The sequence below is a fragment of the Leptonotus elevatus genome, chromosome 1 (assembly GCF_054856555.1).
Source record: "Leptonotus elevatus isolate MCC_2025b chromosome 1, RoL_Lele_1.0, whole genome shotgun sequence".
Taxonomy (NCBI): Eukaryota; Metazoa; Chordata; class Actinopteri; order Syngnathiformes; family Syngnathidae; genus Leptonotus; species Leptonotus elevatus.
In genome coordinates this window covers 29,673,796-29,688,293 of record NC_141239.1, presented here as the reverse complement: position 1 = coordinate 29,688,293, position 14,498 = coordinate 29,673,796, and the positions used below count along the sequence as shown (strand labels likewise).

Here is a 14,498-nt window from a genome sequence, read left to right as displayed (position 1 = left end):
ACAAACACGCAGCCCAAAAGGACAACGAAAGCAAAATGCCTCGGCCACGCCTCAACAGACACGCACGGCGCCTGGACTTCTCCCAGACATGGTGAGGAGAATTATTAATGGTCTCCATTTGGAGAGGAAGCGGAGGAGTAATGGATCTCTCGCTCACATCTAACTACTGCTCGCTCATCATCCCTGAGGGACGCCAACGCCCCCTCCACACCCCTGTTGTGTTTGTAGGCCTGAATGGTCGCCATGGTGCCGATTATAATCGTCTTCCTCACATTTCAGATGACGATGATGATGATGATGATGGACGTGTGGTTTGTGAGAGCTTGGTGACGTGCATTAGCTCTAATGCTAAGTGTGCTGTCACCAGATGAACAGTAAAGAAAGAAAAAAACAGATGAAATACAAGCGAGTCTAACAGCGACAAAGTCATCATCTGCTTTAAGTCGGCCAGCGCCAGCAGGAGGTGAAAGGTCATTGATATAGGCCACTGATGTTTTACAGCCTATACGAGAACAGTTGATAGTGGAATAAGGAAATATGGCTTAACGACAAATGTTCATTAAGCTTTTATGTCATTCAATTCAATGCTGCTATTGACAAATTTGAAAAAAAGTGCCGTAATTCATAGATATTATTAATTATTATTAACCAAGTCATTAATCCTATTTAATATTATAAATATTAAAAAAAATATGTAATGATTTATTATTGTTTATTGTATTTTTAATTTTAATTTGTCACTAAGTTGTTGTTTTTTTATTCATAGCCATACTATTTAAAAATGACATAATTATAACAAAAGTATTACTGGCCATATAATTCTCTTAATTATTTTGTTATTTATTTTTAAATAGAGAATTAATTAATTATTGGTCCAGTCATTTTGTTTTTTTAATCAAATATATTGTAAAAATACTGTATTTGCAAAATTAATTCAAAACTTCTGACTGGTGGTCACTTCATAAGGTAGGCCTACATAAAAATTAAAAAACTCTAATAACGTTCAGTGTTTTGACTGACACTTTCAGAGATGTGTTAATAAAAAAAAAAACATGTTTAGTACAGTCGACGAATACGATAAATATGAGGAGTATAAATGCTTAGGAGGAAGTGATGTGTTATCGTTAACGCTCTGTTGGCAAAAAGTGGGCCAACAGGCATGACGTCAGCCCAAACAGCATGAGAAAGATGTGTGACGCCCTCTAGTGGATGCTGGAAGCAACCAGCCAACTTCCTAGCTCCATCCATCAGAAAATTATGTTAAAATATTTTTTCTGACAATAATTTTTACATATTTATTTTACTATAAAAAATTCATGTAAAATTAAAACTGTATTGTAATAAATACACATTTATACACCTCAGATGACATTCTATATCCAGGAAATTATGAACTTTTCCTAGTATTTTTTTCTCATAAAAATTCAACCCTTTCTCATCACATTTTAGCTTTTTACTCCTCATTATTGATAAAAATAAATAAATAAACGAAATTACAATCAACAATTAAAAATATATATTATTAATATTCTATTTTAAGTTTCCCTTTTCGGCTAACCCGATTGAAAATGATATCATCACCACTTAAAATGTTATTTGTATCGCACTTTTGGCAATTGTCAAAGAGCCATTGCAAATTTAGTGAGTAAAAGTCGTCAAAAAGAAAATAAATGTGTAAAACAACAACAACAACAACAGATACCTGTAGAAAATAATTACTTGCAGTAACATTTTTGGGGGACTTGGTCACTTTACCTCATTACTCGTTTGACAGAAAAATATTCAACGGACTTGAATGTAGAGACTAGGGGGTAAAAGGAAAAAAATCGTAAAAAAATTAATACTGTACACAGGTAAGTGCAGATAGCCGAAATATCTACTAAATTAGAGACGTAACTCCGTATTTGTATTGAGTTATTTCCTCCACTGCTGGTTTGACGATTGATGGCACGGGCATATCCAGATGGATTTTGGTGTTTTGTTTTTTTATGTTTTGGTGTTATACTGTGTCGCCATTCCTCTGTGCTGCCTCACGTCCTCCCATATGTGCAGATAGTGCCCCCCAACCGATCTTGAATGTGCACTCGGATTACTAATTTCCTGCGATTGGTCGATTCCTCAGGTCTGCATCGCCGTCCTCGCACACGATTGGCCGACGGCTCCGTCAATCTACCCACATTCACGCCCCCTCCTTGGCGTTAGGTAGCACGTCTCAACGCAAGCCTTTCTCTCGGCGGTGGGTCGGAGCCGCTGTCCCTGGCCTCGCATGCTCCCCTCCAAATTCCGCTTTAAAATTCGATGCCCCGTTTGTAGGTCGGCTCGCTTTCGGCCTCCACCGCGAACCCCCCACTCGTGTCTAGTTCATTTAGCCGACTCGCGTTCATCATGACTGCAGTGAGCAGCTCATCCGGGCCGGTTGCGCGGCTCGAGGGCCGCGAGTTCGAGTATCTGATGAAGAAGCGCACGGTGAGCATCGGCCGTAACTCGTCGCAGGGCTCCGTGGACGTCAGCATGGGTCACTCGAGCTTCATCTCGCGGCGGCACCTGGAGATCTTCACGGCCAGCGATGACGGCGCCGGCGGGGCGGGCGACTTCTACCTGCGCTGCCTGGGCAAGAACGGGGTGTTCGTGGACGGGGTGTTCCTCCGCCGGGGCGCCGCTCCGCTGCAGCTGCCGCCGATGTAAGTACAGCGCTTCGCCCCCTTCACCCTGCCTGGAACATGTGCATGCTAAGATAGTTAGCCACGCAGGCTAGCCGTGAAAATAAAGAAACAACCTTCTTGATGTGGGGGTTCGCTTTTTTTTTTAAGGTCGGGGGCAGCACGTGTTTTAGCTTGTTAGCCGTAATGTGTATCCTTCATGGTCTTTGTTGACATTCTTGTTAGCCACGTTAGCACTTAGCTGCTGCTTAGCTAGCCCGGCCTAGCTCACGCGTGTGTGGCTGGAGGCCTATGTTGGCTCAGGAGTGTTTATTAATCCACGTCAGATTATATTTTGGTAGCCGTGTTGTCGTTATTGTGTCAAATGTATCGACGGAGGCGCTAACCTGCCGTTAGCATTAGCTGGGTGGTGGTGTGTTTTTGTGAATGGAGCCGCTGGACGTAAACAAACCAAACGTCTCCGCCCCGGGTCACACAAACACGCGTGCACACTCACGCACTGGCCTTAATTATTACCATTATTTTTTTAAACATCCCTTCTATATAAACAAGTGTTTGTTAAGAAGGCATATCATTTAACATTTTTAATAGCGTTTGTCACAACTGCTTTGGCTTTCAGTGACTTCTATATCACTATGACTTTTTCATTCCTGTCTAATGTTCATAAAGAAGTTCCCACTCAAAGTGTATGTTTGAGCGTTGCAAAATAAAATCTTGATGAAAATAATGAATTGGCAGCTGCTTTCAACGAGTTTATGAAAAAGTAAATGCTAATCACATTTCTGTGCTGTAGTTTAACGAAAAACTGTCCAAATCCTCTTAATTCCAGCCTCTCAACAGCAGTAAATTTTCTCTGATTTCCAGAGTCCTCTATAAAAGAAGTCTGATTATTTTTTTGTTTAAGCATAATAAGACATTTGCACACACATGCTTTTCCTTTGTTTTTATTAGCTTTTGTCATGGCCTGGTTAATTTTTAGATTACAATAGCAATGCCACTAAAAATTGCTTGATTAATCGCTGGATTGTATGACATTGTTTTCATTTCCATCCCTTTATTTAAAAAATGGGACCACCACTGACTGGTCATTGCTATTGTGTGGTGTGTCTTGTTTCTACGTGGTGGCATTTTTAAGGGCAGGCGTGACGACATCTCTCCTGCTAATGCTAGTTTGCTGTGAACGGCTCTGATTGGTTAATCTCCACACCAAGTCATGACCTCTAACCTCTTCTGTGCGTTTTCACAAAGTTTTCATTTAGTTTTGCCACTGAAGATAGGCTGTTATCGACTTTACCAGCCTAACTATAATCTTCAGAGCATATAAACTGTTGTCAAGAAATTGTAGTTTAATTTGAAAAAAAGAAGTACAACTCGAGACAATGTCCCGTGACCCCGCGCCCTAACCATTATGCCACGAGGTAGAACGCATACACTGGCGCTGAATTTGCACTTGTCATTCTCGTGTGATTCACGGCAAAATAGCGCAAAGTGGCGAGTTGCCGGTCACGGTAAAATATCCACTTAGATTTTTAAGGGTCACTTTCAATTTCGCTGTGCCCGGGCCCGTGTGCAATGACAAATAAAATCTGATTCTATAAATTCCTACCTTAGGTGCATTTTTCATAACAAAACTCTTAAGCATCAGAATCAAAATAAGTTTCACGAACAATTAGCAAATATGTTGAATGATTCATCTCTGGTAATTTGGCCTCTTTGTTATATATTAAAAAAAGCCGGTAGACTGACATATGTGTCAATGTCTTAAATGAATGCTTTTTTCCATGTGTAGTAAAACTATGCACCACTGTAACCGCATTTTCCAGTGTGCTTGTTTGGGTGTATGCCATTGCACCATGGCTACTAGAAAGCATTACAAGATTTTGATGAGTTATGGAAAAGTAAGTGGAATCACTTGGAATTTGTGTTGTAATCTTTCTGAATGTCATCACCATGTTTGTTTCTTTAATGCACCAAAAATGTTCAAGCATAGTATGTGTTTGTCACTGCCTCTTTGGCTCGGTTGTTTTCTAGGTTACGATGAGCTTGAAATTCCTTCAATGAGTCAGAATGCAAAATATAAAACGTGCCCTAAATAAATGCCATTTTCCATGGATAGTCAAACTTTCTACTTGACTTCATCTGTTGGGATGAAGGCTTGTTTCAAACTATGACACAATCACGTCTGTTTGAAAGTAATATTTACTGTTGGTGATGGGTTTTATGGGAAAGCGAATAGAAAGGCCTACGGGTGGGCAAACTTGGTTTTAGAGCAGAGGTGTCAAACTCCGGTCCTGGAGGGCCGCAGTTCTGCAGGTTTTGGAGGTTTCCCTCTTGTGCTGATTCCCATCAATAGGATCGTTATCAGTCTTATGCAGAACTTGCTGATGAGCTGATCATATATCAGCTGTGTTGGCGAAGGGAAACATCCGAAACCTGCAGGACCGGAGTTTGATACCTATGTTTTAGAGGTTTCCCTCCTCCAACACAACTGATTCCAATCAACAGGATTATCAGGTTTATGCAGAGCTTGCTGATGAGTTGATCATATGAATCAGGTGTGTTGGAGAAGGGAACCTTCAAAAAACCAGTAGGGCTCTGGTCCTGGAGGATCAAGTTTGCCCACCCTTGGATCACAGTTCTACATGAGTTTGAACTGTCAGTGGGATTTAAAAACTAAGAGTGTTGATTGATTCCAGGGTAATTTTTTTCTTCCAGAATGAGCAATGCCTTTTGTTGCTATTGTATTTTATATTTCATCTTCACTGACACCCCCCCCCCAGTTTATAGTTTATTTCCAGAATATTCTTGCCAAATTTAATATATATCCAAAGATTGTGAAAATAAAATATCATCCAGGTCATATTTAGTTGTCACCAGTTGGCACAAATCGGCCTTAAGTCTTAAATGTGAGACTTGGGGAGGTTTCATTTTCTTGTCAGTTTTGTTGCTTTCGTATTGACAAACGTGAATGCGTACAGGCTCCAAAATGAAGTGTTTGTCGCATGATGCCTTATAAAATCTGCAACAATCCTCGTCCACGTTTACCCGCCGCGACTGGTGCGACCGGCCGTGTCCCGGAGCTCAGTTTGTATTGCCTAGATTCCACCATGCTGATGTAAACACCCAAGCATTCTTGTCCCACCCCCGCACATTCCCGCCTTCTAGTCTCTCCTGTCTTCTTTTGTTGATGTTCCGCAAACAAGTCGGGGGTGCCAATGATGACATTTGTGTCAATTTGACTTTTGAAAAGCAGAGGAGTTTGTCCATAATTGCTTCTGTGAAGAAGGAGGGACTCGTGTTTCGTATGTCAGGATGATTGGTCAAATAGAAATGTCTTCCATCGTGTTATTCAGGGGTGATGTAATCAAACGCGCATTAAAAAGGGGGAGTAAAACTCTTACAAATAACCGTTAACGCATTGGGAACACTGCACATTCTGTCAAATAAAAATACATCAAAGTTGCTTTTCTTTTATAGAAATGGACTAAAATACAACACAGCGTGCGGGTGTGATTAAAAATAGCAGTTGAGAAGAGAATACAGTCAGTCGACAAATATTGACATGAATAATTACCGTTTGTGACAAGTGCTTCTCTACGGTGTTGCATGGAGTCACTGGTGAAGTACTCTTCCTTCACGGTGGAATATTTTATTTGTTTTGATTTACTTATTAAAAAAAAATTTTTAACCCAAGAAGGCAATTGAGTGCCGATTCTCATTTGCAATGCCATTGTTTCTTTGGGGCAGCAAAAATATTGAAGAAGCCGTAGTCGGGTTTACATGCCATGTATTCCGATTAGAATGAGTCTAGATGACCAAACGGATTAAAAATGCAGAAAAAACCTGTATAATTTGCTTGTGAATAAATGCTGGAGACCTGATGTGAAACTGAAATTCTGAGTGATTGGTATAAACAGACAAAATGTTGAGTGCAAGCCAAAATAAAATAAATTGTGGTGCAACACTTTTTCCAATGATTACAGGAATGAGTCCACACAATCTCTGCTTCGAAACTTCACATTGATGCATCTATCGGCTCAGCAGAAGTAGAACTGGTTTACACAATTGCACCGTTGCTAACACAAGGTAACATTGTTAGTATAGCCTACCACTGCCAGTAAAGCGTATGGTAATGCCCCCGCAGGTGGTCAAGGATAGACACGGGAGCCGGTGCACTTTCAATTGTTTTATTGGGCAAACGGTGACAAAATAAATACGTAATGAGCACGGGCCCAACATGCTGACTGCCGAACCTCGGCTAACGACAGCCAAGCACACTTTCATGACACACGCATCACTCGCCAGGCCAGGCCTTTCCTTTTAACACCACACACATTCAAGGTCACACATACTACAGTAGAAAATTAGCGTGGCAACCCCAAATGGACTTTAAAGCTGCTCTTTGTAACAATTTGCACAAAAATATCTTTACAGTATCCTTTTTATTTGACCATTTATGACTCGGAAACGTCTGCTAATTACCGTATTTTCCCGACCATAAGGCACACCGTATTAAAAGGCACAGTCACAGTTATGGGGGCTTAAACATACGCTAGCTCAAAACATATGGTAACATGTAGTAGTTTTTAAAAAGGCAGCGGCGCAAAACTGAGTTTGGTTATACTTTATTGAAGTATTTAACAATGTACTCGAGTTACTTTTGATCCATCCTCATCCACAAATCCCTCAAAGTCCTCATCTCCTGGATCTGAAACGATCAGCTGGGCTAGTTCTCCATCAAACACGTCAGGTTCCCTCTCGTCATTGTCAGTCAGTCTTGCTACCGTGCGGCTCCTCAGAAATGATGCCGGCTCTTGCGAAAGCTCGATTAGTGCAAGCAGACACGTTTAGCCCAAACATGCACAATCCATTCACAAATTGTGGCGTAACTCACTCTAGCATTTCCATAAAGCGAAAGCAGTGAGCACCAACACGCCCAATTGTATCTTATATACAGGAAACCCGGCCCTGGTTGAAAACTGGCAGGCATGAGAAACCGAAAGACTCGTGTCATATTTCAGTTGAGTCTTTTGGGTTCTTATTCCTGCCAGTATTCAACCAGGGCTGGATTTCCTCTATTTAGGCAATGTGTGGGCAGAAATGCTCCCACACCACTGTGTCCCACACAGACAGTCAAGCGGGGCGCTTACTGATGTTGCACAACAACATTTACAGATTTTGGAACTCGGTGCACACAAAAGACGCACCTCACTATTAGGCGCATTGTCGATTTTTCAGAAAATTTAAGACTTAAGTGCGCTTTATAGTCATGAAAATACGGTAGTAGATTAACACCTTTGCTGTTCACAATGGGCACTCCTGCAAGCCTCCTGCCAATAGTTTTCAGACTGGATTCGGGTTCAAATTTCCCGCCCTCTGGCTGCGGTTGTGACGTCATGTGCGTATTGTGCATGTAAATAAAGGCTCAGTTTCATTTTTCGTCAACGCGTGGCAGTAGCATTTCGAAATGGAATTTTCTGCCTTCAGTAGCTTTAATAACGCTGGTACCTCACATGCATATTTTAGATTGGTATTAGTGCTAAAAAAAAGAAATCCAGTGGATCATGAATTGTAAAAATCTGTTCCTTTCCTGTCCGCTCAGGTGCACGTTCAGGTTCCCCAGCACCAACATCAAGATCACCTTCACGGCTCTGTCCAGCGGCAGGAAGACGAGGCGCGAGGCCCCCGAGTCTCCCGTCAAGCCGGTGCAGCCTCAATTTGCGCCGCTCACCATCAACATTCCCGACAACCTCGCCCACCTCATGAGTCCGCTGCCCTCGCCCACCGGAACCATCAGGTAACCGCCGCGCTACCCTGTGAATCCGTGATCCCCCGACATGCAACCACAAAGCACGTGTATAACATCACGTCATGTCACCTTGACTGCATGTGTCTGGATCGGATACCGTTTTCGACCGTTGTCTCTTGGTGTCTCTTTGTCAGCGCCGCAAATTCATGCCCGTCTAGCCCTCGGGGGGCCGGCTCGTCGGGGTACCGCATGGGGGGCCGCATGGTGAGCTCGGCGGAGCTGCAGTTGATCAATGACAACTCTCAGCCCGAGAACGACAAGGATGCGTCGGGCGAGGACAGTCCTAAGGTGAGTCCTCCTAAACGAGTGCAGCGAAACCCGACATATTCGCGTGTTTTTAACACATTTAACACACTTTGTCTTCTTGGCCATTTGTTGAAAAGCTTTTCTATTTTTGTGCGTGCTCTGTAACGCTTAGCCAGCTTGAAGGGCAAGAAAAGCCAGGCAGCCCGCCAGGCCTATAAAGCACTGGGGATAACAGTGGAGTAATTGCTGTCATGGAAGTATTGTTGACGTGGCACACGGCAACTGAGGGCCTTTGCCGCATCTGCTTGTACACGACTCTGAAATGGACGTTTTCCTTTGGTCAGGACGACTCCAAGCCGCCCTACTCGTACGCTCAGCTGATCGTTCAGGCCATCACGCTGGCGCAGGACAAGCAGCTGACGCTCAACGGGATCTACAACCACATCACCAAGAATTACCCCTATTACAGAACGGCAGACAAGGGCTGGCAGGTCAGTTTGATTGATGGCGTTCCAGTTGACCGATGGGCCCCGCTAATGCTCTTCTTTCCGCCGGCAGAACTCCATCCGCCACAACCTGTCGCTCAACCGCTACTTCATCAAGGTGGCACGCTCGCAGGAGGAGCCTGGCAAAGGTTCCTTCTGGAGGATAGACCCGTGCTCCGAGGGCAAGCTGATTGAGCAAGCTTTCAGGAAACGACGGCCCCGCGGCGTCCCCTGCTTCAGGACCCCGCATGGACCTCTCTCCTCCAGGTGAGACTGGCACTCGGAAGATCAAACGACACAAAAGGACATGCGTACCGTTGAAAAGATCCCCCCCTTGTACGTCTGTTTAAAAGTTATTTTTAAACCCTAACAAATTGTGGACCCTAGGACTGCCAAAATCTTGGCTAGGAAAACCAACTGACACAGTTGTTGGTACTGTTGGAAAGCTAACCCCTAAAAATTGTAACTTATTTGCTCCCAAAAACGTATAAAAACGTTCTATTTTAAACATTACCATGGTCCCAAAAACATATTTAGACGTTTTTTATGTTAGTTTTTTTTTTAATACTAGAGCATACAGAGGGCTTTGATGCAGCCTCTGAATTGAAGAGAACGCTTAAAGGGATACTTGATACCATTTTCAGCAGTAAAAAGTTGATATTTTGTCCAGAATGAATTTGATAACTTCGTTATTTTTCATGTACAATTAATACCTTTAAAAACAATTTTTTCCGTATGCTATTGACTGAGGATGACATCACCTGTGCTGAGAAAGTAGGTAACGACCAATCATGGCTAAGTTTGCTGACCAAACCCAGAAAAACAGGTGAGCTATGATTTGTCGTTACCTACTTCCTCAGCACAGGTGATGTCATCTTCAGTCGACAGCAAGCGGAAATATAATTTTTTTAAAGTATTAACTGTACATGAAAAATAATGACTTTATCATATTCATTCTGGAAAATATATTGACTTATTACTACTGAAAATGGCTCAATGAGTCAAGTATCCCTTTAAAACTGTCAAAAGAGCCTTTTTAGGCCAAATAAATAACCAAAAATCTACGTGGAGCCGCAAAACATGAAGGAAAGTGTTAGTCTAATGTGCTGAGGGCCCAAAAGCTAATTAAAGCTGCACACACAAATATGACAGCAACTTCCAATATTTTCTTCTACCTTTCTTCTTCTGTTTTTGGCAATTATTTTTGGCAATTTTTCGCATCGAAATTTTTTGTGCATTTTTTTCTGCCCGTTTTCTCAATTTTTGGACATTTTATAGCAAATTTGAGGCATTTTCAGAATTCTTCTGATTTTGGACTTTTTATGGTTATATTTTAAACATTTTCTTTTCTGTCTTTTTTATTCAATTCTATGACATTGTTGGCAATTGCATTTTAATTCTGCTTTTCCTCTTCATGTTTTGGACATTTTATGGTCACTTTTTGGACATTTAGGTATTTTAAAAACAACTTTTCCATCAACCTTTCGTCTGTCTTTATGACAACCTAAAAAATTGGACACTGACATTTTTGGGGAATACTTATTAATATATATTTTTTAATTTAATATTTTATTAAAAAAAAAAATTTTTTTTAAGAGATCCACAGGGAGTCACAGAAGAGGGAGTAAAGAGCCACATGTGGCTCTAGAGCCGCGGTTTGCAAACCCCTGCGTTAAAGCAATGATAGTTATTACAAAAACAGCCAGCAGAGTATAAGAGATCAACAGAGCCATGTTGCATAAAGGCCACTGTTTTAAACTGATTTGTGAATAATGATAAAACTCAGCAAAACAAAAAAAGATAGAAATACATATTTTTTTCCTGATGAAAGAAGAGTCTTTCTTTTGGTAGGTTCCATGTTTTTATAGCAATAGAACACAATATTCTGTGGGCCTTGCAAAATCCAGTATAACAGCCTGGCTGTTTTGACTGATTTTGCAAGGCCCACAGAAGAGGGGGTTGAAAAGGAGGGAGAGGGGTTGCTTCAGTGAAAATGGCTAGGAGTGAATGTGTTAAGACAAAAGTTTTACTGATCCTTGTATGACCTTCCATTCAAAAGTTACTTCCAAAAATAAGGATTTGTGAACAAGCAAAATGCTGTCATTACAAAAGGATGCGAGAAGTGCTTTTTTAGATTCTAGAAATTCTTTCTCTATCTTGATTGCATATTTCTTCTCCCCCAGGAGCGCCCCAGCCTCTCCCAACCACTCGGGGGTGCTGTCGGCTCACTCCAGTGGCGTGCAGACTCCTGACAGCTTGTCCCGAGAGGGCTCGCCCGTCCCCCTGGAGATGGACACCTCGTCCTCAGTAGCCCCCGCCGCCCCCACCACCACGGTGGTCCAACCCAAGCTGGCCGTGATCCAAGAAGCTCGCTTTGCACAGAACACACCTGGTTGGTTTCGATATTGTGTTTCATGGATGGGATCATCGGTAAAATCATGTTGAATCGCTGCCATCGTAATCTGTAATCCGACGACGCCATTCTAGGCTCTCCAGTCGGCAACCAGCCGGTGCTGATCGCGCTGCAGGGTCAGCTACCTCAAAGCATGAAGCCGGTCACCTACACCATGGCGTCGCCGGTCAGCACCAGCTCCTCTCAGCCGGTCCAAACAGTCCAGACGGTCCACGTGCTGCAGCAGATCCCCGCCGGCGCCACCGCCGTCATCACGCAGCCGGCTGCCGTTATCGGCAAGAGTGAACTGCAGGAGAACGGGGAACGTGCTGACGTCAAAGGTGGGTCAGGTGTGACGTGATGCAGCAATGGTACTCGACCGAAATTCTATTCTCTGGTCTTCAAACCAATCAGCCTTTAAAACGTGCGGGTATGTGTGTCCGCTCAGTGAAAGTGGAGGCGGTGCCCACCGTGACGGCTACGGGCGCGGTGGGACGCATCATCCAGACTTCGGCCGGATCCGGGCCGCTGCAGACCATCGCCATCTTGGGTCAGCACCAGCTGCCCATCAAGACCATCACGCAGAACGGAAACCACAGCATCACCACCGCCATACAGTGCAGCGGTCAGAACACGCGCACCACTTCGACTCGCTACGTTTAGTCACCTACGAAACGCGGAAAGTGGACTAAACGCTGGTTTGTCGCCGTTCAGGTCTGTCCGTGGCGAGCCCGCTTCACCTGCTTGCTGACCACGCCTCCGCCTCGGCGTCGCTGCCCACCGCCAAGCGGCAGAACGGTGACCAGCAGTCAGGCGCCGCCACACCGCCGGATGCCAAACGGGCCAAAACGGAGGACGAGGCAAGGCCAGCGGACAACGGTAACAACTAAGCTCCTTAACGGAAAAAGCCCACCGCACCCCCTCCCAGCACCGCAGAGCGCCCTTCCCCCAATCACCATCACCACGCGTAGTTTCTTTTACTTGTCTCTAGGGCTCCACAGGGGTGGAAAATTTCTGGAAGAGTTTCTGAAAATTTCTGGCAAAGTTCAGATACATTTCTGGAAATTTTTCGGGAATTTCTAGAAAATCCCTGGGTAAATTTTTTTTTTTTAAACATTTCTGGAATTTTTTTGTTGAATTCCTGGAAAGTTTTCGGTAAATTTCAAGAACCTTTTCAGTACATTTCCGGAAAGTTTTCGTTCCTTTTTGGAAATGTTATTATTATTATTATTATTTTAATTTCTGGAAAGTTTTGCGTAAATTTCCATGGGAAGCTTTCCTTACATTTCCTTTGGAAATTAATCTGGGAAATTAAGGAATTTTCAGAGTTGCAAACTTTTCATGGGAATTAACAGAGAATTGAGGATAATTAATAGCACACTATTGTATTCAAGCATAAATCTAAACACTTTGTCTTGTCAGACATCCATTCAAAATCGATAGCTCTCCTTGCCCACAGTGTCCTTCCCCTACGAACAGTAATGAAAATCGACAAGTAATTTAACCTTCCTCCCCCCCAAAAATCCTCATACTTGCTTATAAATTACTACATGAAGCTCCTCAACTCACTTCAACGTAGTTTCTTGGTAGCAACATGGTGCCAAAACAATAATTGAATATTTGTTTGGATTTGGGGGGGGGGGGGTGAATAATGTAGTATAGTTTCTAAAACAAAAAAAACAATTTACCGGTCGCAAATACACAGTGGTGGAACACAGTACCGTCATTGATCCGTTGTCTTGTTTTCACTTACTCGAGCAGCACTTAAGCTCGCATGTTCTTCCAATTGTGACTGGCAACATAAATCCAAAAAAGCCACCAAGCAGCAGCTCGTATCTGCAAAAAGTGCAAAGTCGCGTTCCTCATATGACAAGGTACCACCACACTTGTAAAATAATCTGCTTGTTTTAGTCAGGACTATGCTAAATTATATTTTCCCTGATTTGGAATAATCCAATTTGGGTACAATTTTAGGATGAACCGGAAAGACACAACAGTGCACCCCCGCCCGTGAATAGCAAAAATGCGCCAATAAATGGCAATTAGAATTGTCATGGAAAAAACAAATTCAGATTTAATAATTGATTCATCTGTCCATTATTCAATGAATTCGATTTTTTTTTTCATGCCTTTATTCAAAAATAGCAGAGAACGCACTAACAATTTTTTAAAATGATTTGGTTACTGGTTTGGTCCGTAACATTCCATGAAATAGGCAAAAAAAATGTGATCATTGTTTTCTAAAGTAAAAGCAGATGTTTGTAATAGTCTTATTTCCATTCAACACAGCGATTATAAATCTGCTTTCATAAACGGCTAAATAAATCTAAGAATATTTAATGTCCAGAGGCTAAAATTCTAAGAATTTGGACAAGAATGAATTTACCCATTATCAAAAATATGTATTGATTAATTTGATAACTGCAAATAACTATACATGCTGTTAGAACCTTTCCAGGCGAACTCCATTTGAGCTTCTGTAACTTTTTGAGTTGACAACAGCTGTTATAATCCTTGAATGGACCAATTAATTTCCGAGGACTTCCACTTGTATCCCTTTCTGTGACACTTCCACTCTCTCTGTTGCTGATGACATTACTGGAAAAGCTCATTGGCTGCTCTCCTCTTCGAACTTTTTGCTGCCATGTCAACGTTTCAAACAGGATGTTCTGAGATGGAAGCGGCCAATGAGCTTGGAGTGACATCAACAGGTTGCGACTGAAAGAGTCAAAGAAAGACGTGGACATCTGTGGAAATTTAAGTTCCTGTTAATTCCCACGGAAAGTTTAGAAAATTCTGGGAATTTTGCAACCCGACTTGTCTCGCCTGAGGTGCCAAACGATGAGCGAAGAGAAGAAAAATAAAAGAGCGGCGTCGAACGGACAGGCTGAACACAACCGCCTTAA

At 42.6% G+C, this 14,498-nt stretch overlaps 1 protein-coding gene across 1 annotated transcript in view; it reads left to right on the top strand.

Annotated features, from left to right (window-relative positions):
- The first annotated feature begins 2,211 nt into the window (after positions 1-2,211).
- Positions 2,212-14,498, top strand: part of foxk2b (forkhead box K2b) — a 13,934-nt gene continuing 1,647 nt past the window's right edge. Inside the window, exons 1-9 of the mRNA XM_086090333.1 lie at positions 2,212-2,681; positions 8,263-8,457; positions 8,604-8,757; positions 9,060-9,206; positions 9,274-9,467; positions 11,384-11,592; positions 11,688-11,933; positions 12,041-12,217; positions 12,307-14,498. The exon at positions 12,307-14,498 is cut by the window's right edge and continues 1,647 nt beyond it. Of these exons, the coding sequence (XP_085946459.1) occupies positions 2,386-2,681; positions 8,263-8,457; positions 8,604-8,757; positions 9,060-9,206; positions 9,274-9,467; positions 11,384-11,592; positions 11,688-11,933; positions 12,041-12,217; positions 12,307-12,482 (1,794 nt within the window). The 5' untranslated portion in view covers positions 2,212-2,385 and the 3' untranslated portion in view covers positions 12,483-14,498. The remainder of the gene's footprint in view (positions 2,682-8,262; positions 8,458-8,603; positions 8,758-9,059; positions 9,207-9,273; positions 9,468-11,383; positions 11,593-11,687; positions 11,934-12,040; positions 12,218-12,306) is intronic.